Raw genomic sequence first — 27,519 nt, 5'->3', positions numbered from 1 at the left:
GGCACTTTGATGAAAATGAATAAGTTAACATGCACATATTGCAGTTCAGACAGAATTTTCATTTCAAATTTCGAAGTAGTCATATTTTGAACTAACAGAATTTCTTAACATGCAAGTCTCTATACCCCTGGCTGGAACAAAAGTACAGTTATGAACTAATGGGATTTCAAACTATCCGAGTTCAAATTAACAAGAATTTCCTGTAATACTTTATTACTCATTTCAACTTGAGATTCATTCAATTTTCTTTTTGTTGACTTCATTCAGATCAGATATTGAGGCCATCCTAATGCTATCTTTGATAACTATAGTAATTGTATTATAGAAAATGGATTTTCATATTTATTGCAGATCTAATTGGTGAAGTGTTTTCCATGTTCCATTCACACATGCTATGTATCCCATTCTTTTCAAGTCCTCATGGAGAATAAATCATCAGATGACATAGCTTTGATATTGCATAAACTCAAAAAGAACTCACTGTAATTTCATTAGAATTGAAATGGGATAATTGAATAGAAAAGCATTTAAATTATCATATTTTAACTATGTTTATTTAAACATTCTAATATTTATAAAATATCTTAAAGCAAAAATATTAAATTTAAATATATAAAAAAGTACATATAAACAGAAAACAAATATCAATATTATAATTTCTTATTAAGATGATGTATATTTCACAGATCATTTAAATAAAATGAAGGAATGTTCCTGGATGGGATGTCAAGAAATAATTTTAGTTTTACATCATATATTTCAACTTATAACATCTAGAATAAAAACTTTTAAGCTAGACCAGTCTCTATAAAAAAGCTATCTTTATTTATCTTTTTAGCCACTTTTATGTCTAATCTATTAATTGCAATAGACTTTTATACCAGTCGACCCCCCCTATAACACTGTTGATAAATCCGTTTTATATGAATTCCATGTTGTACGAGTTACTTAGATTTTATAAATACGTGTGTCGGGCTATGAACAACTTACCCGTATTTGTAAAATCTAAACGACTCGTACAACACGGAATTCATATAAAACGGAATTATCAACAGTGTTATAGAGGGGTCGACTGTACTATAGATCCATTAAACATTTGTTATTTAAATTGCCAATGTGCAATCTACATGACAAAAACAGATTAAATGTATTTATTGATGATTTAAACCATTAAAAAACTAGTCAATACTTAAATTATATATATTTTTTTAATGTAAAATAATGAAATATTGTAAATTACCTCATTCGGTATGTTTATGGTTTCTCCGACTAGAGTTGCCCACCAGACCATTAAATAAGAAAATATTGCAATCCACATGATACTCCCTAGAAATCCCCAAGGAAACCATTTCCTTTTTTCCTACAAAAATTAAAAGTACAATTGATTGATTAATTGAATAATCATTGATTAGTTTTGAATAATAGAGATTTGTAAAGTCATCTACATACCGGTCGCCTGACATCTGGTAATGTTATCCATAATGGGAAAACTATGGGAGCAACCAGAATGTAATTAATACGTTTATGACATGTGTCAGGCCATGAGAGATCTAGAGGTTCATCTGGTTCATCTGGGTCTTGTGGTTCCTTATAAAACACATTAAAATATTATAAAATAAATATAAATAATGTTACATTGAAGAATATATTTAAGAATAAGAAAGCACACATTCCACAGGCTCCAAATATCATTCATCAGATTTCTAAACTTTTACGTGAACTTCAAATGCCTTTGTAATAGTAAAGATTTTAACCATATAAAATTATTTACAAATATTTTTTCAAGAAAAATTTTAATGCTTGAAATTTTGTTTCAGGACAAATTCTTTTTCCAATTACATAATTTTATAATAGAAAATAATCAATATGAGATTTTAAGTTTCTACTTAAGTAGAGCTATATGATGGATGAATAATGCACCTAAAAATAGATTTGAAAGTAAGAATGGTTGCCAAGTGTTAATCAAAATAATTAATCAGATAGAGAAAAGTAATTATAGTTTTATTATAAGTGCAGTAGATGCCAAAATACAGAATGAAAATAGAATTAATAGATACACTAATTTTAAAGACCAAGAAGAATTCTTTGGAAATACTACAGTTTATTCAGAGTAATCTTTGCACAAGAGAACAGTTTATTACTGATGAAACTGTCATATAAAATTTGACATTCAAAAAATATTATCCTAAATTTTAATTATTAAGTTATACATGAGAGTTATTTAAAGAAGTTAACAGACTTTAGGGTCTCAGCACTCAAACTTTAGGGTCTTTTCCAACTTATTTTTCAGTTTATGTTCCATTAAAACAAATATTTCTCATGTGTTTTATGTTTTGGAGTCTTTTATATAAGTTAACAGTTTTTTGATATTTTTGATGTTTTCAGGATTGTTTTATTTTCATCTTCAGAAGAAATTTGGAATTATGTATTGCTTCTGGGATGAAGAAGAATGAATTTTAAAAAGTATGAAAAACTTTTGCTTACTTTAAATATAGAAAATATAATGAATATAGAGCAAAACGTTGAATTTATTTTTAAAAATTATGAAATTTGAGTAACTAATTCAAAATATCATTTCAATGAAAAATAAATTTGATTTATAAAGTTTAATAAATTAAAGAGAAATTATGAAAGTTGATAATAAAAAAGAAAAAAAAAACTATATAATTTAATAGTAGTCAGATAACTAAAAAAAACTGTCACCATAAATCTTTAGCAAAGTAATTTATAGAACAATAAACAGAGAACGTGGGAAATAGAACATAGAAACAGTAAATGCATTAAGAGAAAAGCATTTACTGCTTTTTCTACATTCTTTTATTATTTTACTTAGTGTTACCTGATAAAGACCATTAAATATGGTCAAAAATGTTAGTTGCAAATAAATTACTGTGATAGAGATTTATGGTGACAGTTTTTTTATTTTCATTTTATTTAGTTGAGCTTTATTTACATTTTGAATAGTAAGATATTTTCTGAATTATGAGGGATAAATGATTTAAATAAGTACTAACTTTAATTTTCAAGCAAATACTTGTGCTAGCTATCTCTCACATTTCTATGTATTTATAACTTAATGTTTGTGATGTTTTAATAGATTTTTTTTATTTGCTTTGTTTTGTCAAAGAACCAAAACTATATTTTTTATTAATTTTTTGTACTATCCCTAATTTAACGTTTTTCATTTTAAAAACTATCAGTCATTTTAGTGAATATAGAAATACAGAATCATATTTTATCATGTGTAATAAATTTTTGTATAATTATTGATTATAAAATTCTTAAAAATATAACATTTTCAAACTGTGGATTAAGATATGTTAAGAAAATAGATATATTTTACAGTTATTACGTTAGTTTTTAAATTTAAATTTTGACTAATCAATAAATCTTTCAATTAGAAGCAGTTCTTTTGAAAATCATTTTACAAGGATGACATATTTAATAGTAGTAGAATTCTGTAATTCATAAAGATAAACAATCCAAATATGTAAAAGTATATGTACAATGACCTTTATTGTATTGATTTTATCAGACAGATATTCCAGAATACATTTAAAGACTGTAATGTATTGTTCCTATTTGTAAATTCCATTTAACTAAAATGTCTTGTTGGAAATATGCAACAGTCGTAAACAAATAAATCATACCTTAATAGTGTTAACGTACAATGATGAAAACAACTATGACAGAAGAATGGATGATGAATTTGTTTATTAATCTGTAAGTTAATTTGTCTTATAAATATCTTGCAATATACAAGGAACAAGAAACCTATTATACTGGATAGATTTCAAACAATATATTGTTGAACAAAACCCTTTAGATTGAGCAATCATTTCTACTGAATAAAAGATTTTCAATCATCTTAAATGGTTATCTTTCAGGTTCTAAAATGTAAATAATTTAAAATATAAGATTCTGCATTTTATAATTTCATTTTTTATACACATACCTAGCTTTTCATTTTAAACTATGTTCTAGAACCTGAATATGATCATTTAAGATGGTAAAAAATGTTTGTTCATTAAAAATTGTTTGCTAGATTTAAAGATTTTTGTTTGTTTTGAATTGTCTGCACAAAAAATATGAAGCAAGAGTGATGCAATGTATTTAAAAGAAAATTTAAGCAGAAATGGCAATACTTAAATCATGTTGCAATATATTGTCAGAAGTTACTTTCAAATAAACTGTTTCTATTTTTGTAGTAAACAGATGGTAACCTGCTATTTAGAAAATATATTTTGATTAGTAAAGTTTACTATATATCTACTGACTAGCTTCTTACTTTTACTACCCTTTACTATCTTTTACTTCTTACTACCCTTTTACTGGAAATTAATAATTAATTCTTAATTACTGTAAAAGTTTAAATATAATATTGTAATCAGGGCCATTAAGAAGGGGAGCTAGGAATTTTTCTCTGGGCCCAAAGTAAACATTGGGCCCATAGTGGAATCACTATAGGCCTCAAAGTTTAATAGCCCCAAAATCTACCTATGGGGCTATTTTTACTAATGGAAAGTAAAATCTTTAAGACTACTTTTTGTTAATAAAGAAGCATTCTACATGTTTCTTTTATTCAAAAAAACAAAAGAGGCCCATTCTACTCTATAGCCCCATACAAGCTTGACAGCACTTATTTTAACCATTATATTTAGTTTATTCTTTTTCATCATATTTTAAAACTAGACTTTTTAAGTAAGAAGTAACATTTTATAAAAATTCTTAAACCAATAATTATGCATGAAATGTCTACTTAAATTATTTTGCAATATTTTATATAAATGTGTACAGATCATTCCAAAAATTAAACCTCATACTTTTAAATAGAAATATTTTTTACTCTCTAGTTTGTATTTTTTTTTCTAGTTCTCTTCATATTTAATTCATTCATTTTCTGCAAACACTATATTTTGTTAAATTTAGTGACTATTACACACATCTGTTAGGAGTAATGTGTTCTATTTGAGAATAAAGCAATAGAAACAAGCAATTATTTATTGTGACATTGTCACAATTCCGGGCTGCAATTTTTAGTCATACTTTTTAGTTAATCGGGACCTCCTGCCCCTAAGATTTCCATATCTGGTCTTAGATTTCATCTATCTAACTCCGTTCTCAAGATTAAGGAAAGACAGATAGATGACAGTAGGAATTTATGGATCTACAATTTTTTTCAAATTACAGCTCAAATATGTTTAAGTATTGCAAAATAGTATATGAGGACAATGCTATTAAATGTAGTTCTGTAGATTACACAATAGTCTCCTAAAAATAGACAGGAAGCTATTCATTATACTCATATATTCATTATATATAACTTACAATGCTAAGCAAATATATCTGTAATAACAGAACTGTCACATTATAAACAAGAACATCATAGAACTGTGGTGACTAATTCCGAACATTGCCACAGAATTATTCATCTTTTTTAATAAGACGAAAGAAATGGTTCTTTAATGGCAGCAACTAAAAACTGATTAAGGAATGTATATCCCAAGTTTTATCAAATGGTTATTCAAGTATTTTTTCTTTTTTTCAAGATGACAGAAATTAAAAGATGATTTTATGGAAAAATAGTGTTTCATTTCTAAATTTTCTACCTATGAAATAATGTTATAGGATTAAGATTAATTTTTAAAAGATTGCAAGGCATTACTTTTGGAATGATCTTTTTTAATGATAGAATGTTAATGGAATATAGTTACAATTTTCATATAATGAAATATATAAGAAAAGTATTTCTTGACTAAATAGATTGAATTAGATAAATATGCTTCTTATTGCAGTTGTGTTAATGATAAGTTACCTCTTATCAAAAACATTTATTTAAACATAAACACATAGAATTCCTATATGTAATCAACTTTTATATACATTGAAAATTAGATAGCATTAATGAAAGAAAAGAACATCTTAAGTACTTTTTATATTGAAGTTTATAAAAATAAATTCATGTTATCTTTTCATTTGTTTATTTTTATAACATTAGATAAGAAATTGCAAAAATGCAAAAAAATATCAAGTGTCTTTCAATGAAAAGATAACCATAATTCTTCTTTTAAAACATACAATGATGCAGAAAGATAGAAAATAGAAAATAAACCATATACATGAATAATAAAAGTACACAAAACAGAAAGATGTTTGAGGAGAGATGAGGAAGAAAGGAAGGAATTTGCATATTATGAAGTTATATTAACTATCAACTGAATTAAAATAAACTACCATTTTTCCTTTTGTTTATCTACTTTTGTTTTTTTTTCTCCTCTATCCTTACCCAGCAATCCATTGGTAGTTGTTTGGATGAGCCAGGCTTGTTTTCCCATTTTCCCTGAGCCTATTCAAAACAAAAATTATAATAGTGAAGAGCTTCTTGATTACTTAAATATTTAAACTTTTTATTGTTACATTTAACTTAGAAATCAAATGAAGCTGTTAAAAAATGTTTAAAAATAATTTTAAATTGGTGCTATGAAAAATTAATGCAAAGAAAGAAGTTGAATTATGCATTAGTTAATGCTGAAAATTTTACATATTAAATGCATAAGCATGAATCTAAATTAAGAAAAAAAACTTTATAGGCTGAAACCCTACGTGCATTTCACAAATACGACCATTACAGACAATGAAACTAAAACATAGCAAAACAAAAATACATTTATCACATGCTATCTGAGACTATATTTTCCTACTTTGATGTGGAATTTCAAAAATTTTAGATAAATTTTGAATTATTTTAATAAATATTTAATATGAAATTATGAAAAATATCTTAACACTTACATTTGGTGAGTATTAACTAATGTTTTTAAATGTTTATATAAATTATTCAATTCTTCTCAAGACAATTCATTTTAAAATTTCTAATTCTGAACATAATTCTCAATAGATAATCAAGGAGTAATTGATTTATATGCAAATGTGTTTCTCACTTAATAATTGTTTTCACTCATTTTGAATGACAACTAACTTATCTTGGAATCAGGAAACAACTGAGTAACGTTTAATTAATGTAGTAGTTTAAATAGTAAATTAAAATCTGATTAATTTTATAATACAACAGTACAAGTAGAACTGACTAATACTTCAATCTGTTTAGGATTTATCACATATAAATGATCTAATAGTTTTTGAAATAAAATAAAATATTGCATCAAATAATAGATTTTCATTATTTTCTATAACAAAATGAAAGATTTGACCATAATTTAAAAGAAATCTTTTTCATTTCAGATATTTTGGTTGCTTTTCTAATGCAATTTAATATTTAATTTTACTGTTAAAACTTGTGAAATTTCTAATGATGTGCTGCTTGGAAGAGATAAACAATGAATTATCTTAAAACATTTAAACTTAGAATACTTAGTATTCTATTTATTGGAAGGTTATTCAAATTCTGAAATAATGCAACAAAGAAAGTTATGAAAAACTATTTCCTGCTGAATTTAGCTATTATTTATATTTTACAAATTTATTTTCTTATAGCAGCAATACTACTGTAAAACAGTGTGGGATGTAGAAAGTTAAATTCCATAGAATTGGAATAATTTCATACAATAAAAATGCACTAAATTAATAGAGAATACAAATATGAAACCAAAAATATGTCTTATTCTGAAAAATAATATCTAATTTAGTAATTTTGATCCAATTAATCAGATGAATTAACTGATTCTTTTCAATAATAATCAGTATTATTTTAAATAATGTAATCCTATAAGCAGTCTATTTATATACAGTATTGCAATAATTTACATTTGTAAAATATAAGCATATTTGAACAGAACGCTAGACAATGTTGAAAAGCATATAAAATATTGTTAATAAATTATTAAAGAAAGGAACTATTCTTAATTTTTATTTGAAGAAAATGATTTTGAATTATTTTATTAACCTCAAACTTGCTTGAATTAAGAGTGATTAAAAACAAAAATTTACTCTTAGGCAGGGCCGTCGAGAGTTTGTTTAGTACTCGGGGGTATAGTTGCCCTCCTTTTGCCATTTTTTTAAACAAATAAAATGTGTAGAAAATTGCTTTATTAATAAAAAGCAGTCTTAAAGATTTTATTTTTCTTCTTAGTAAAAATAACATTAATTTTTAGGGGTAGGAATCACTATGGGCCCAGTTTTCTCTCGGCCTGGAGAAAAGTCTCCAGCTCCCCCTCTCAATGACCCTGCTCTTAGACATTTCATTTCTACACAAATAATAGAAATTTCTTGAATTTTTAGTAATTCTTTGTAAATTTACACAATGAATTTGAATATTATTTTTTATTTTGTTATAAGATTGTATTCTGAAAAAGTATTTGTCTTTAAAACTAAATAATTAGTTGTAATTCCACACCAACATCAATAAATAGCATTAGTTTGTAAATTTTCTATATCCCAGAAGATATATTTTGAAAAATATTAGTTTTTATATCCATTTTAAATATGCAATAATAAAACTTTTTGAAAAAATACTAAAGACTTTCAAGAACATTGNAATGAAATTTGAAGTTAAGATACCTGGAGGAAAATGCATTCGACTCGAGTTTTAAGTTTCCTAATCTCATTAGAAAACATATGGAGGATGTCCAAACAATTTTATTCTCTTGCATTATCAATAAAACAGTTTTTCATAAAAATATTTGAATATACTGTAGTGTACATACGAAGAAGTTATCAGCCTCAAATAGATCTTCAGATTTTGATTTTCAACAATATTTTTAAGGACTTTGAAATTTTTAACAATGCTTGAATACATTTTTTAGAATAAAAATGCAAAAACTTCATAATATGCATTAATTGTTAAACTGCGTACTTATAAAATCTAGTTCTAACTTAAGTACATACGTAACTTATATAATCTAGTTCTAACTTAAGTCTATGAATTCTCGATTTATAAAATTAATATAGATTATATACTAAATTTAGAGATTTAATTTAACAAAACTAATTTTTTGGACGCTTATCAGTTTCCACTTAAAAAATTTTAAAGCTAACGATAAATTAAATTTAAATATTTGAAATTAGATTTCATCTCATGTAATGTATGTTAAATTAAGCTTTAATTTCATCAGAAGATATTTTATCTTGCAATAATATAAAATTTTGATTTTTTTAATTAAAAATGAAATTACAAATAAATAAATGTAATTAATTTTCTTTTCCAAAATCTAAATTAATCTTCGTATTTAGTTTTGATACATCCTCTCAAGATGTTGTAGATGCTACATAATTGCTCCATATATAATGTTTGTATTTTAACAATTTTTTTTTAATTTGTACGTTAAAAAAATGTAATTGAAGAAGTATATATATATGGTATGCTGCAAGAAATTAAGCATTATTAGTTCTTTCACGGAATCTTCACGAAATAAATTACATTAGTTTAATCATTTTTCACATCCAACCGAAATAACTTTATCAGCAATGATGTTATGAGGGTAGTGTAATTTTTTTTCTGAGTGCTTTAAAATTAACTCGGGATATTTGATAAGAATTTTAGAAGGTAATATGCAAACTGTGATTACTTCCCAGTTTTATACCATTTTTTCAATAAATTTTTATTTATATTGAAGATGATACACTGTAAATGGTTTCCAATAACGAGCAAAAATAATGTCCACATTTCAAAGGTTATCTCAATCTTATCATACAATTTTATTATATCAAATTATTTGTTATTATATACATCAAAAATCTTCTTTTGAAATATTTATCATTTTTCAATATATATAAGTAAATTTCACGATATTCCTAGTTTAAACGGTGATAGTATAATACACTGTTGCTGTGTATTGAATTCTTTTCTATAGCATGATATAACATTATTATAATATACCTCTTATCTGTGTTGAATATTCGTTCTTACAAATACCGATATCTGCATATTATATAGTGCTAATAATTTTATAAAATATAGAATTATATATATAAACACACACAAACAAACCAATACTTTTTTCTATATATACATATATTTGAAGAGAGAGAGAATATAAAGCAGCGACTTTCTTTTTTCTGTAACATGTAGCCTGTATATAAATAGATACATACTGAAAAAGAAAGTATCTGCTATCTCTACAATCAATATTAAAATATTGAATTTTAATATTGATTGATAAATATCTTAATCTGTATCTATTTTTAATCATATTTTAGCACCAAAAAGTAGTTTAAAATCATTTGTATTACAATCTTGCCAGTTCTTTTATTTGTAATAAGGACATTCAAACAGAATTGAATTATTGATTATTGAAGACAGTGAATCTGTATTTTCTTAAATTCTTTTCTAGCACAAAATTTATTCAACATAGAATTAAATACAACTAATCATTATTAAAATATAATCAGTTGAGTAAAGCTTTTTTGAAAATGATTTAATTAATAAAAAAAATTGTTATTGTTTGTAATAAAATAGACATAGCAATGATTATCTAAGAAAGTGGTTCCCAGTCTTTTTGGACTTACAGCGTACTTAATCAAGCAAAGATTGTAGCACACTGTATTGTTAAATATCACTAGTTATCATGGAGTTAATACTTTTTCCATGATAGTTTAATGAAATAAATTTCCAAAATATAAGGTAGGTTGATCTAACAAGGCCCAGATGATGAATTAACATGTTTTGCTGATGCTAGGCAGCAGATGATACTGCAGTATCTTCACTTGTCACAGATGGGTTGATAGAAGTTTCATTATTGTTTGAGGATGAGTCAATTATCTACATTTATTCAATGTTCAGGAAAGTTGTAAGTCTTAGCTCGCTGTTATAAAAATATCTGTCTGAAAAATTATTTCAAGTACATTTAGGAAGGGTCATAAAATATCAGTGCTGTGAAGAAAATTAAGGAAAAGAACAGTCATGTATATGTGAAGGAAAGGAGACTTGCCATATTCATTATGGATAAGTTACATTAGTGTTATTTTTATTAAGAAAAGTACAAAATTTGAAAATTTTTATTGAAATTTGTTCTTACAGGATTAACTATGCCTCTACAAGAAGAAAAGAGGAAACTAGACTCCTGACGATATGGCCACGGCCATGGATTATATGAATAAAGGAGGAAGTCAAAGAAAAGTAATTAGTAAGTTTAACATTTATCATTGAATTTTAGGGAGCCATTTAAAAACAGATAGAACAAATATGAGAATAGAGAAAAGTCCACTGCTATTAGAAGCATAGGAACAGAAGATAGTACAATGAACTTTATGTTTTACAAACATTGGAGTTTCCTGATCCCTAAAAGATATTGTGTTTCCGAAATTAACAATATACAAACTCCTTTTAATTAAAATCAAGAATGAATTCATGATGGATTCATTGGTTATCAAACCTGAGAGTGTGGTTGTATTTATTTGTTCACTTTATCTATGCAATGAAAAGTAATGAGCCATTGAATTTCAATAGAGACCTTATTTGGAACAGTGCTTCTTTTTAAAAGCCCAATATGAAAGATTTTTTAAAAGTCATACTTTCAAGCATTTGCTGAATAATAACACTTAATTACTGTTATGTATGTTTTTTTATACATGGTTCAATAAATATTTGTTTCAATCATTATTGTTATGCCACCTTATGTTCCCTTATAACTTTAAATGTGTTAGTGGATTTGGACAACATACCTTAGTTGATAATACACAAAGGTATATTTTGTTATTTCGTTTTTTTATAAATTTTAAAATTTGTCAGTAGAAGGTTTTATTCATCTAAATTGTCTTATCTATCATTCTAACTGCATCAGGAGATGCTGGCACACTTAGAATGACTTCAAGGCACACTAGTTGGAAACAATTGATCTAAAATCTAAGTTTTTAACAAAAAATATATGATAAAATTTTCAAATTTTTACCTAGATAGAATAATTTTTCTAAAATTATATGAAAGTAAAGTTTAAGAAAATTCTAAAAATTACAAATCTATTGCATTCCAATACCATAAATCAAATAAATATAGTTACGTTATTGTGAGAATCTGAATTTAGGATTCGTTTATTTTTATAATTTATCAAAAAATGTTGTAATATTTTATCACAAAAATTATACACTTTTCCATTTTTTTGGAGATGATAAGGAAATACAGTTTTCTTTCCCACCAATTTACTTCCTTTAGAAAAGTTTATCACATCTTATAAGTAACTTATGACCTAACCATATCTTGATCAGATGACAAAAGTTCAACTCCTCATTGGAGATAAACTCGAATATAAAAGGGTTTTACGCGCCAAATTCTGCGCAGATTCCTCAGTTCCTTAATAGCTATAATTTTGTACCTGGTCTCCTCTTGCTACTTAATTTCTGCCTAACTTATACTCAACATATCATTATAAAAGATTGGAATTATCATAGAGGTATTATTAAATATTATTGTAAACTCTCTCATCTAGGGTTAATTTTAAGGGTTTTTAGCTTATTTAGTTTTTGTTTATACTTAAGTCAATTTCTTTGTATAATATATATAGATATATTAAATTTTATTTGTTTTGTTACTCAGTTTGTCTATTCCTTCAATTGACACCTATCGACTTACCCGCGATTCTCCCTACTCATTGATAATTAGCATTCCTCCTTAGAATTATTTTATAACTCTTATCGCGAGTTAGGACACGTCATTCTTATCCTAACTGGTGTCAGGTCCTGATAATTACAAGGATTTCTCAATCCTTGTAATTATCAATATGGCTAATTATGTGATAATTACAAGGATTACTCAATCCTTGTAATTATCACATAATTAACCATATTTAAACATAATTAGCCATCCTTTGATGACAGTCAGTGGGTCTTATGACTTGATGATTAGAAGGTACAGTACAATACCTTTGCACGTATTCTCACATTATTATTGTTAGTAAGTTATTTAATTACTAAAAATAGCATTGTAACCTTTATTTTACTAATTTATTTTTCTTGCTTTCTTGCTTTTTTCTTAGTTAAATATTAGAACTATTATTATGATTTCATTATAAATTCAAATTCAATAATATAAATACTAATCTGTAATGAACCAATTAAGAAATAAACTCTGTTTATAATAATAATAACCTGTAATAAATTAGACTAATTATTCAAATTTAATAATTAATAATTAGATATAATCCAAACAATTATAAACATATATTTTACAGAAATTAATTTCCTAAATATCTTTTATTTTAAACAAATCATATTAGTTAGGCAAGAATAAAATAATATATTATGATCTTGCCTATTACATAATATGTTTATAAACAATGTTTGCATTCATAATTTATTATTAACAAAGGTTAAAAATATTTTTTCTTATATAAAATTTATATTTTCCTTTATTTTAGATTAAATATTAATAGAATTTAATAAAAATAAATGAAAGACTATAAAACAGTTCATTTTACTGTTTGTAATTACATTATTCTTCTAGATTATTATTACTTTATTTTTATTTACAGTTATACTAAGTATTTATTTATAAATACTTTACTACAAATAAATATTAATTGCAAAAATAAATTAAAAGTAATAAATAGTAAATAATAGATTTTATGGTTTATTTTCCAAGCAGCAGTTCTTACAGATTATATAAACTAACAAGATACCTTGCTATTACAATCAAGAATCCTTTCTTTAAAATCTTCAATTATTTTTATCAAAGGTTTTAAAGAAAGGACTTCTTGATTATAATAGCAAGGTACATTGTTATTTTACAGATTCCTTTTTACAAAATTACATTGATTAATAAAGAATTTATCATAGAATTTAATCATAAAAAATATATATCAAATAATGTACATTTGTACATTTAATAAAAAAAATGTACATTTAATAAAAAAAAATTAATCTCACAAAAGCAATATATTTTTCTGTTGCTACAACAATTTAATGGAGAATCTTTATTGAGAATAAACCATGTCATTGTTAAGTAAATCTATCATGCAATCATTGATCTCCTTTGATAATTTAAAATACAAAAAGAATACAATGAACAAAATAATATTAGATAAACTTTGCTTTCCTTTATGATGGTATGTTTATTTTGTAATTTTATCTGTTTTCATTGATTCGTTGTATATTTATTACATATGGAAGTATGAAATAACAGCAAATGCACAGATTTTTCAGATTGTAATAACAATTTGAATTTTTATTTCTTTTACAATTTCTTAATTTATTCTGTTTATTGTAGTGTAAAAAGTTGTTAAAATGTGCATTCAATCTTTATTGCATTTGTCAGTATGTTTATTGACAATATTGTTCAACTCTAAATTCTAGAAATGAGATAAACAAATAAATTTTTCAATAAACTACATAAAATAATAATAAATTTTCAATATTGCATTCCATATTAAATCTAAGTAACTGTAAATGTTTATTTTAAAAGGAGGACATAATCATAAATTATTATTTTCTGTAATCTTATCAAAACATATAAATATATTGCTGAAATGCTTTCACTATTGCATACAACTATGCAATAGATCAATATGATCTATCTTTGTTACTAAAAATAATAAATTACTATAAATAATTCATAATACAAGTTAATAGTTATTAATTATTTTTTGGATTTGTTTTATTTAGTATATAGCATATATTTTGATATGATCTCATTTGTTATTAGCAAATGCAATAAAATATGTAGTACACAATGTTACTCAATTATTTTTCTGATTTTTGTTAAAAGATATGAAGTTATCATTATTTTTTTTCATTAAACTAAGAAAACTTTTTAAAAGTATTATAAACAATATAATCCATGAATTATGTCAATAAAAAACTGTACTGTATATCAAAACACTTAATCTTATAATCTAAACCACTTGTGCTTAAATATCTAGAACAAGTGGAGATTTACAAGGCCACCTGCCATAACACAGCCATAAACTATTGTGACATTGACTCCTTCCCCACTGCCTGGAAGTCTTTCTATGAAATATAAACCTCTCTCCTCTGTTCTTATGTCATACACCCCTTCCCCCTATACAAGTGTTCAACAATCCCCTGTGTCTTCTCAGCAGTTTGTTACCCATTTAACACGGGCAAAAATGTTTTCACTTTGTGTACAAAATACTTACTCTTTGTTTGTCAATCTCCTATATTGTATAAAGGAAATATCTTCGATTCTATTGATAATAACAATAGATCATTGACAACAAATGTAAATAATCAAATTAGAAAAAATGTTACACTATTATTTTGTCTTTTTGTTGAGTAAAACTTCATAGATAAACTCTTTTACAAAACACTTTTTTTTTTTTTTTTTTTTTAATTCTGTTCAAAATAAAATTCGGAACAATTGTTCTTCTTTCTTAAATTTACAGAGATAGTGATTAATTTCTTTGAATATTTTTATATATACTTATATTTAAAGTTAAAATTTTAATTTGATTTAATAATTTAAGTTAGATTATTATTAAAATGCAAGTAATATTTTTATTGTATAAACTCTTTAGTATTTTAAGCTGCAGGAAGAATCACATACGGAGAAAATGTTAATGAGATTTGCTTGGAATTAGTTATTATCTACTGTATTAAATTACTATACTGCATATTATTTTTAATTTCAGCCTAGTTTCATAATTACAGTCTAAATGTATTTTTCATTCACATGATTCAGAAATATATTTTGATTTGTTTGCTTCTTAATCATCTGATTAGATAAAAAGTTTCAATTCTGAAGACTAAAAATTAATTTTTACAAAATATTTAATGAGAAATATATTTGTTTATTTTAATTTTTTTTTTGTTATTTTAAGTTTATAAATTTTCAGGTAAAGTTCTTTAAATATTAAATAGAAGGTGGAATACAAACAGGAATTCTCTTTGTCTATAAATAAGACAAAGAGAAATAGAATCTTGAATTTCTGTTTCATGAAGTAAATTAAATGAAATACAGAAAAATTGTTTATGAAAGAAAATATTCATGCAATTTTTATCCTTTGATTTTTTATAGTTAAATAATTTTATTTGAACTTTTTAAACAAAAATTGGGAAAAATGCATCATAAGAAATTAATTTTTAGTCTTATGAAGTTTTTTCTGTTCTTTTGAAAATTAGACAAATGAAGTAAAAGCAGTTTAAAGATCACTTCTTGAAAATTCAATGGGAAAAAAAATGCATTTCCTGGAAACTGAACTACGATATATGTAAATTTGTTTTTAAAATAAATTCCATATTTGATTCTTTCTACAATTCAAAATAATTAAACTAGAGTAGATAAATTTTCTGTATTCTTCTACATTTTTCTATGTATAATACTAAATATAAAAATTTATAAGTTAGAAGGAACAAATATTCATACTTAATTATCAATATTTTTAATTTTTATTTTATTATAAAACATTTTAATGGTCTAATTTTACAATAAAAGGTCTCAAATGATTGAAGATTCTTAAAATGAGATATGAAATACGGCATTTCAATTTTGATCAATGTAAGCAATGATACTAAAGATATTTCAAATATCTTTATGGTGAGTTATTATGGTTTTGATATTTTTTAAAAATTATTTTTAAATGCAACTTATTTATTAATAGTTATTTTTGTGAGCCTATTAGTTAAGCATTGGCATACATACATATACAGACTAAACCATAGAAGAATTAATGATGAAAACACTATTGCTGTATGTTTGTTTTTATAGTCAAGTTTCCTGGTACTGATAAAATGATCATAATATAGAAATATTGTTGAAATTTATATTAAAATATTGTTATTTTATTAATTGTAAATTAAACTTCTTTCTGATTTATATTATTATATTATAATAAGTGAGTAGTTTATATTGTCATATTGATCAGAAAGAACTTTAATGTACAATGTAACAAATAAATTTAAATTATCACTGTATTTTTTATAGATTATTTTTGAAAATGAATAACAATTTTAATCAAGAACTTATACAAGAATAATTTTAAAAATTATCTCTTATTCTAGAATATCTTTTACAGAAATTATTCTATTACAGCTAGTAAATTTCAGCAATATTTCTACACAAAATTTTCCATTAAATTATGATTCTACTTTAAAACTGAAGAATTATCATAAAAAACTGAAATTTCTTATTATTTTATTACAGTTTATAAATCATTCAATACAGTAAAAGAGTAATTGAAATATCCTATATTTAGTTTCATAGTTTTATTCTATTCATTGTTTGTTTGTGTTAATTCCTGTTATATTGCCAAATAACATTTAATTCAAGTTTATGATCACTTGATAAAAATTGTGAATAATATTCAATATAAAATAGTCTTATTGAAGGTGAAATTTTATTTTTTGAAGTTTATAGATTATATGACAAAATAAAACAATTATTATTTCATTATCAATATCAATTATAGTTTGTAAACTATAAACAAAAAAGAAACTATCAATGAATTTTATAGTTTATTTTTGTATTTAGAACTGACTAGAATAAGTTTTGTGAAGACATTACTAAATGAGCAATTATTTTATTGTGACATCATCACAATGCTGGGCTGCAATTTTTAATTAATTTAATATAAAATATGTGCTCTCTTGCTTCAAATTAGCAGTGTCTTGCCCCTGTACACAATACTTTTCCTGATAACAAGCCCCTGTACATCATACTTTTCTGTTAGCTACAGAATTGTGCTGATCAACCTTTCAGGGGGAAAATTTTTGAATTTGAATAGTTTGTATATATAAATAGTTAATTGGAGTCCTTAAGGCTTCCATGTCTGGTCGTGTCATTCATCATCTAATTCTGTTCTCAAGATTAAGGAAAGACGGATGGACAATATATCTACAATTTTTTCAAATTGCAGCCTAATAATTTAGAATTTGAAGGGGGTATCAATTATTTTGAATCAATGTGTATTTAATAATATAATTCTTTAAAAATACTTAAGTGTGACAGTAACAATAATTACCTAACACAAAAACCAACTCTTGTATCAATTTATTCCTTAAATTGCTTAAACAATTATTTTATTATCACAATGTATTGCTTTATTTCTGAACAGAATGAAAATGATTTCCAAATCATAAATAAATTTGTTGATAACTCTTTTATCAAAATTTGGTATTGTCAAGATTTTCTATTTTCAGAAAATCATCTTATATATAAATTTTGAATTTTATAATATTTTGCCATTCAAAGTTCTTATCACTTCTCAATATCTATTGAAAACATCTTTAATTATTCCAAAATATTTAGTAGTTAATGAAAGAAATTTATTTTTTAAATATAACAGAATCAGAATATGTATACTATAAAATTCTTATTTTCAAAATTCAAATTGGTTTCATTTTGTCTGATTATTTTTGGATTTATGAAAATTTTAACTTAAAAAATAATTTCAGTTTTTAGGATTAATGTTAGTCTCTAACAAGGCTGTGCACTTCGATGTTGGGAATTTGGCCTCACCAATTTAAAAAAAATTAAATAATAAAAATCTATATTATAAAACTCAATTCAAAAAATGTCCATATTTCTGTATTGCAAAAATTAATAAAAACTATGTTATGAAAAATAATGTTTTATAATCTCCTTTTAATCTTGCATACATGCTTGGTCTCTAAGAATAAATATTTCAAATTCAAAATTATCTAGGCTGTAAATAAAGAAACTGACTTTTGGAATTAAGACAGGGCTTTTTGGATGGATGTAGCTTACTTGTAAGAAGAAACAATGATTTATTCATAAAAAAAAGTATTTTTTCATACATCTTAACAAAAAAGAATTTTAAAAATCTCATTCAAATTTTTTATTCAAAGAAACATCATTATTTAATCTCTTTTTGTTATAGTCATGTTAAGAAAAGAGTTATTAGATACTAGAAAAATACAAAAAAATATATATAATTTACTGGATGTGAAAAATAATAGTAAGCATTCATAATTGAATAGAAAATATACTATTTAAACATTCTATAAAGAAAAATAATGTATTTGTGATTTTCAATATAACATGTTATATTTATTTCTTTAAAAATTATACTCATGAAGTTTTTAAATTATTCTCAAACATTAAAATTGGTAATTATTATTATTATTATTATTATTATGCAGCTATGATGAATTAATAAACAGAGTTAATAGTTTTTTTTTTTTTAGAAAAAAGTTACACTTCTTAAGATTTGTTTAGAACTAAGTTACTAAAATTTTTATAAAAAAACATTAATATAAAGTTGAATTGTTAATAAACTTAAATAATTCAATAGAAAATATTTTTTTATTATTAAAAAAATAGGATATTGGTAGATAAAAATCTTATAATAATCTTGTCAGAATTTCTAATAAATATAGAAAAAAGTTTTATACATTAGTAATGATGAATGATGATACTTTAGTTTTATTATTAATGTATAAATGATATCAGAACATTATTTCCTCTTGTACACTTCTTTTATACATCATCATAATTAAAGGAAGAACATTTTGTTTTAAATAATTTTTTGACATGATTATATTCTATACTCACTTAATCTTGTCAAATGAATAAGTAATAAGCAAAATTAACTATCTGAAAACATCAATATTTCATCAAAATTTAAAAAGAAATTTCACTTTGGGAACTACTAATTTATCAATGCTTGCTGTTTTGATATATACCAGGATTATTCTCTGTTTAATGCTTATACAGAACGTTACCACATTATATAACTGTACAGCATAAAAATTTATAACAATTTTTATGCTGTAAAAGTCCTCACATATTGTAAAAACTTTACAACAATAAAATAACTATAATATCAAAATAATGTGATAAATGGCAGAGATTATATTGATTCTATAGATTTGAAATATTTACAGCCANTCAATGAATTTTATAGTTTATTTTTGTATTTAGAACTGACTAGAATAAGTTTTGTGAAGACATTACTAAATGAGCAATTATTTTATTGTGACATCATCACAATGCTGGGCTGCAATTTTTAATTAATTTAATATAAAATATGTGCTCTCTTGCTTCAAATTAGCAGTGTCTTGCCCCTGTACACAATACTTTTCCTGATAACAAGCCCCTGTACATCATACTTTTCTGTTAGCTACAGAATTGTGCTGATCAACCTTTCAGGGGGAAAATTTTTGAATTTGAATAGTTTGTATATATAAATAGTTAATTGGAGTCCTTAAGGCTTCCATGTCTGGTCGTGTCATTCATCATCTAATTCTGTTCTCAAGATTAAGGAAAGACGGATGGACAATATATCTACAATTTTTTCAAATTGCAGCCTAATAATTTAGAATTTGAAGGGGGTATCAATTATTTTGAATCAATGTGTATTTAATAATATAATTCTTTAAAAATACTTAAGTGTGACAGTAACAACAATTACCTAACACAAAAACCAACTCTTGTATCAATTTATTCCTTAAATTGCTTAAACAATTATTTTATTATCACAATGTATTGCTTTATTTCTGAACAGAATGAAAATGATTTCCAAATCATAAATAAATTTGTTGATAACTCTTTTATCAAAATTTGGTATTGTCAAGATTTTCTATTTTCAGAAAATCATCTTATATATAAATTTTGAATTTTATAATATTTTGCCATTCAAAGTTCTTATCACTTCTCAATATCTATTGAAAACNATATAATTGAGATATGCAAAATAAATAAATAATTTTAAAAAATATCAAACAATTAATTACTAAAAAATAGTGTGTTATTTATAATGTATTAATATTTCATTATGTTTACATTTGAAATTTAAGCAGTTATATAAAATAAAATGAAATAAAGTATAAAGTGGAAGGAAATTGAGTGGAAAAGATTTTACTACATCACTTGCATATTAATAAGTTACTGATTTTATTATTATTAATATATATATATATATATATATATATATTAATAATAATAAAATCAGTAACTTATATATATATTGAAGAAAATATTACAAAAAGATCTCATTTCATTTGCAATTTTTTATGTAGATTATATAGTATTATGTTAAAATAAACATTTGATAAATCAATTTTAAGTCAAAACTGATGACATAATATCAAAGTTTATTATTAATTAAACACTTTTATAGAACATAAATTAATTTCCACTCCAGCTGAATTTTACTGTACCTATTGACTAACAATGGAATTATAATTTATATGTAAGCAAAAGTTAAATTAAAAACTTTTGATAAAGTTTGTTTATAATTCTAATTCACAAAAAAGACAAGTTAAAATGATTTAAATATAGTAAAAAAACAATGAAATTTTTAAAGATTACAATCCTTTCCTGAGTATTTATACATCAACAGAAATCTAAGAAGTTTTTTTATTTAAACTATTTTTTTCACTCCATTTAAAGCATTTCAACTTTCAAAAAAATTTTTTCTAAATTTCTTCTAAAATATTGAAGTTCTATTCTCTTTTCTATATGTTTGAAGAAGCTTGAATAGTTCAAGTAAAAGTGTTTGCATTTTGATTATTGATCTATTTACTTTTGTAATGTTGACAGAAACGATTTCATTTTTTAATGTGAATTGAACGATATATTTTCATCTAATTAGATAGTTTTATTGAAGCTTTTGGTATAAAATCAAAGAATTTCATCCTATTTATAGATAACAATAATCATAATCATCATTTCATCATAGAAATTAATTCATGAACAAATATTTTAAGTAAGTAAATATTAGTTTATTGACAAGTCTTTTTGCAACTATACTAATTTTATACCAAATTTACTTCATTTTTTAAATTTCATTTTTAAATAAATTTTATAAAATATATCAAGTGAAGAGAAATAATTACTTTTTCTTTTAAAATTTTTAATATTTTATTCTGATTAACTGTTTTAATCAGAATGAAGTAATGAAAACCTATCTCAAATCCAGTAGAAAAACAAAGCGAAATAAATGTTTTGGCTAAATATCTAGTTGTCTTTAATCTGAAAATAAGTCACAAATGTTCTTTTTTTGTATTAAATTTTTATTACTTTGAAGATGTGTCTTCATTTAATTGTTTCAAGAATTTCATAGACGTGTAGAGTTATTAATGGTATAGTGTATACTTAGTGTAGGCCTATATGTTTAAAAAACATATACTTTAAAATATAATAAAATGAAACAATATAATGACAAAATNTACCTATTGACTAACAATGGAATTATAATTTATATGTAAGCAAAAGTTAAATTAAAAACTTTTGATAAAGTTTGTTTATAATTCTAATTCACAAAAAAGACAAGTTAAAATGATTTAAATATAGTAAAAAAACAATGAAATTTTTAAAGATTACAATCCTTTCCTGAGTATTTATACATCAACAGAAATCTAAGAAGTTTTTTTATTTAAACTATTTTTTCACTCCATTTAAAGCATTTCAACTTTCAAAAAAATTTTTTCTAAATTTCTTCTAAAATATTGAAGTTCTATTCTCTTTTCTATATGTTTGAAGAATCTTGAATAGTTCAAGTAAAAGTGTTTGCATTTTGATTATTGATCTATTTACTTTTGTAATGTTGACAGAAACGATTTCATTTTTTAATGTGAATTGAACGATATATTTTCATCTAATTAGATAGTTTTATTGAAGCTTTTGGTATAAAATCAAAGAATTTCATCCTATTTATAGATAACAATAATCATAATCATCATTTCATCATAGAAATTAATTCATGAACAAATATTTTAAGTAAGTAAATATTAGTTTATTGACAAGTCTTTTTGCAACTATACTAATTTTATACCAAATTTACTTCATTTTTTAAATTTCATTTTTAAATAAATTTTATAAAATATATCAAGTGAAGAGAAATAATTACTTTTTCTTTTAAAATTTTTAATATTTTATTCTGATTAACTGTTTTAATCAGAATGAAGTAATGAAAACCTATCTCAAATCCAGTAGAAAAACAAAGCGAAATAAATGTTTTGGCTAAATATCTAGTTGTCTTTAATCTGAAAATAAGTCACAAATGTTCTTTTTTTGTATTAAATTTTTATTACTTTGAAGATGTGTCTTCATTTAATTGTTTCAAGAATTTCATAGACGTGTAGAGTTATTAATGGTATAGTGTATACTTAGTGTAGGCCTATATGTTTAAAAAACATATACTTTAAAATATAATAAAATGAAACAATATAATGACAAAATTTGAAAATAAAAGTTTATAGGTATCTAAAGCTCTTTTATATCAATTAAACTATTTTCTTTTTATTTAATAAAATTTTAATTAAAACTTACTTATCATTAATAATTTTATTTTATTTGCATATTTTTTCCTTGTTAATCTCCATTTCCATCTTTTTTTGTACAAGCAAAAATGAAATCCAAAAACAATGATTTCAGTATATTGATTTTTTCTTAAGTACATCGTAATATATTGCTAATTAATGTGCTTGATCATCTTATGTTATTTTAACTTACTTAGTGTAAGCTTCACCTTTAGGCTGATCTAGACAACTTAAGCTTAATCCCTTTTTAATTGTGGTCAGAATAGGCCAATCAAATTATTGTAATTGTTATTTAGCCAGTGTAAAAATTAATACTTAAAATTCAATTATTACTTTATAATTTGAATTTTTATTACTACTAAGCTCATTTTTTTAAGTTAATTTGAGTATGTAATAGGCAATTATTTATTGTGACATTAAAAATTGCAGCCTAGCAATGTGACTATCATATTTTTAATTGATTTAATTTAAAATATATGCTCTCCACTTCAAATTAGTACTTTAGTGCCTTGCCCCTCTACATAATACTTTTTCTTTAACAATAGAGTCATGTCAGTCATCTATCTAATACTTTTTAGTGCAAAATTTCTGAATTGAAATAACATGACTTTTCTGGTTTGCACCAGAAGTTCGTATATAGTTAATCGGGGCCTCCTGCCTCTAAAGTTTCCATATCTGGTCTTGTCTTTCATCTATCTAACTCTGTTCCCGAGATTAAGGAAAGACAGATGGATGACAGTGGGAAGTTATAGTTCTGCAGTTTTTTCAAACTGCATCCCAAATAAGCTATTTTATATTTCAGAATATTTGTCTTTTAAATTCAGAAATAATTCCTGCACTATTCCTTCTTGTTTTAAACCCAGTCTCATTTGATTTATACGTATAAAACTAATATTCTAATATTTAATAACATTCCCTATAATATGGCTCTAGCAAAACCAAACTAAAATTATGAAAAATAAATTCATCTTACTTTGCTATAAGTATATTTTGGCAGAATTTAATGTAATAATTATATTCTGCTATAATTTAATTTGTACTTGGAAAGAATTTAATTATTTACATTAAATTCTTACCATGCACAAACACACAACAGTCTTAATTATAAAAGATCATATCGAACTGGAATGAAATGGTTTATCAAAAATTAGAACTATTATTAAATTTTTCCAATTTTAAATTATTTTTAATAATAATGTTTCTGCTAGATAGTTTGATAAATATAAAAATGAAACTATTTTTAATTACCTTAGGATTTTTTTTACTACATTCATTCATATGGAGATAAATATAAAGAACTTTTATATTTATATTAAAGAAAATGTAAAGAAATGATGATGTTCTAATCTTAATTTTTTATAAATATCTTTTCAAGTTATATAATACTTTATTCTAATTACTGTAGTTTATGGTCTTTTAAGTCAATCTTTTAAAATATATCTAAAATCAATATTCATACCAAATACTGATCAAATTATGAGTTCCAGGTATTATTGTTTTTTCTTTATAATAAAAGTATACAATATATTATGAGATATTAAACTTTAATTTTAAAAAAATTGTCTAATTATTTTATTAATGATATTATAGTTTTAACTGAAACTATCATAATGAATTGAACATTTTTACAGAGTTTATTTATTTTAAAATTCAGACCTTTATTAATTATATTGTAGATTGAAGTTTGTTGTTTGAAGTTTTAAAAACATATTAACATATCTTTTAATTTATGAAGAATAATTTTTTATTTCCAATGAAATATTTATGTTATTTCAGATGAATTTTTCACTTAAGCAAATAATTCAGAAAAGGTTATGAATACATTTCTGATTAAGTGATAATTTCTGGAATTTGTAAAAATATATATGAGCTAGATTTCAGGAATATACTTTCAAAAATTAATATATGCTATAAAATCTTTTTTGATTAGGGAAAATTATACCATTTATTCTTTAAATGTTCTTCAAAAAGTCATCTAACAGAAAATTATAATAAATACTATAGGTTCATTAAAAAGTTTTTAAAATATTGACAAGAAAATTTTGTCAAAAAATTATTTTTATATAAACAAATAAGTGACTTTAAAAAAACTTTTTTTTTCTGCCATGTGGGCACTACAAGGGCTTTTTTGAGACCCAGCATAGGTTCAACCAGACTCACAATGGAGACAGTAGCCAGCCAGCAAAGGATGGGGCCAATATATCAGGGACAGGCCACCCATGAAAAATTCCTGCAGTTGTCTGCCTTGATTCAATACCGAGTCCCCAAGAACTATAAGCTGACACCTTAACCAGTTCAGCTATCTGGCTGGCAAAAATTTATTAAGAAAAACATAAAATTCAAATTAAATGGCTTGTTTTTTATAATTAAAGGGTATTTTAATCAAAAAATTTATTGGGAATTTCTTGAAAATATATAACTTATTAAAATATCCTTTTATTTCTAAAAAATCAAGAAGTTTTAAAATATCTATTTCATTTTGATAAACTAGTTAGGTACGTAAAAACATATTATTACAGAAATTATACTGTTAAAGTTTTTCACTTCTCAAAATCATTATAAAAATATCATATACTTTAAAATTTCACTTTCAATACTGTAATCAAATATAACAGCAATTTTTAGTAAGTTTTGATCAGAAGTCCTAAGCTTTGAATCATACTGAAGATGAATTCTATCTTCCAGCTTGGCTCTCATTGTGTAAATGGAAAAGGTTTGAAGTGTGATAAAAAATTTGAACATGATAATCATAATTAAAAATTAAATCACATAAAATAGTATTAACAGATTAATAATGATTTTTTTTGTTGTTTATTTTGACTAAAATCTTTATTTTTTTACAACATCTGTTGTCTCTATCTACATTTTATACTATTTGCTTTCTATTAGAGATGGATGAATATCAATTTTCTTGAATTTGAATATTAACTAGAACCCAAATACCCCAAATACTTAATTATCTTAAATGATAAATATTAAATAAGTTATATAACTTTATGTCATATGTCTATACAGAGGGATGGATGTTTCTTAAGTCTGGCCCTCATGAGAGTTAAGCTGACTTGTTTATTCTTTTACAGGTGAATCAGACTTAAAGGAAGTGAGTAAGGAGTAAGAAATTCAAGTTATTTGATGTTGAAGACCCTCAGTCAGTATGAAGTTGCTGAAGAGTTTAAAAGGCTATGTCCAGACCATTGTATGTAATTGGTGGGAAGTCTGGATACAGATTGTTAAACTTTTGGAAACTTCATGCTAACTGCAGGTCCACACCATCAAAATAAATTGAATTTGCTTCTCTTATTTAACACCATGCATCATCACTAAAAGAATAAATAAGACACATTCTATACATAAGTTACCTTTAATATATATAATTTGAATATGAATTATCTTTATTTTCTTAACCACATGTTATAGAAGTCATTTTTCAGTTGTTAAATTAGAAATAAATCTATGAAACAGGTTTAAACTTAAGTACTTTCATTGATTTTCTTTCTAAATACAATCATATTTAATCATTTATCTTTACTATCATATATTATCATTATCACTATATAAAAATATTTCTGAATAATAATAATAATAAATTATTTTTGAAATTTCTTTCCTTTATATTTGTTTATATTATAGAAATGATAACACAGTCATTAGTTCACATTATAAATATAGGTTAAATTTTAAAATATCATTTATTTAAAAGAGATTTTAACTAAAAATAAAACTTACCAACATGCTTTTTACCAACTATATAGTTAAAAAATATATTAAAATATGATTTTGAAATGTTAATAATTCCAAAAATGTTTTCTTTTTAAATACAAGAATAACTTCTATTTGAATGAATATGGAATGTTATGATTATTGAAGTTGATACATGAAAATATTTTCACTACAATGAAAGCTATTTACAGATTGTTTATTAATTAGGTGTATAGTTTTTGAGCCATATTTGGCCCTTTTCATCTCTTCATTGTATTCAATGATGTACAGTACTTTTGGCAAACAACCCCTTTAATTTATGTTCTCTATAATAGTTCATGAACCCCTCCTGACATTGAAGAAATGTGCAGAATTTTTTAAACTGAGTTTATTCGCATTACTAGTAAGTATAATTATAAGAACAAATTCTTATGCCACTAATACTACTAAAAAGGTCCACAAAGACAATGCCTTGACTCCTTCCCTTCCCATCGTATGCAATGATGTACTGTATTTTATGATTCCCCCTCCCATAAACTGTACACATAATTAATGAATGGCTCCTTATTTGCAGAACATCAGTTTCATACTAACATTTATTTATATCAAATATTTATGAATACATTAATTCTTTATCATCATCCTTAATTTAATATTTTTATATACAAAAATATAGATGAAACTATGAATATA

At 23.9% G+C, this 27,519-nt stretch overlaps 1 protein-coding gene across 4 annotated transcripts in view; it reads right to left on the bottom strand.

The window, feature by feature from the left end:
• LOC111630022 (sodium/potassium/calcium exchanger Nckx30C-like) overlaps positions 1-27,519 on the bottom strand; it is a 57,058-nt gene that overhangs the window by 5,712 nt on the left and 23,827 nt on the right. For 3 of the 4 annotated variants that reach the window (XM_023374021.1, XM_023374018.1, XM_023374019.1), the window contains 3 exons: positions 6,287-6,346; positions 1,450-1,587; positions 1,241-1,360 (listed from right to left, as the gene is read on the bottom strand). In XM_023374021.1, the coding sequence (XP_023229789.1) occupies positions 1,241-1,360; positions 1,450-1,587; positions 6,287-6,346 (318 nt within the window). The remainder of the gene's footprint in view (positions 1-1,240; positions 1,361-1,449; positions 1,588-6,286; positions 6,347-27,519) is intronic. The other variant, XM_023374020.1, reaches the window with a different exon arrangement.

The sequence above is a fragment of the Centruroides sculpturatus genome, unplaced genomic scaffold (assembly GCF_000671375.1).
Source record: "Centruroides sculpturatus isolate CEXI.00-Female unplaced genomic scaffold, Cexi_2.0 scaffold559, whole genome shotgun sequence".
NCBI lineage: Eukaryota > Metazoa > Arthropoda > Arachnida > Scorpiones > Buthidae > Centruroides > Centruroides sculpturatus.
This window is presented reverse-complemented; position numbering and strand designations above follow the sequence as displayed.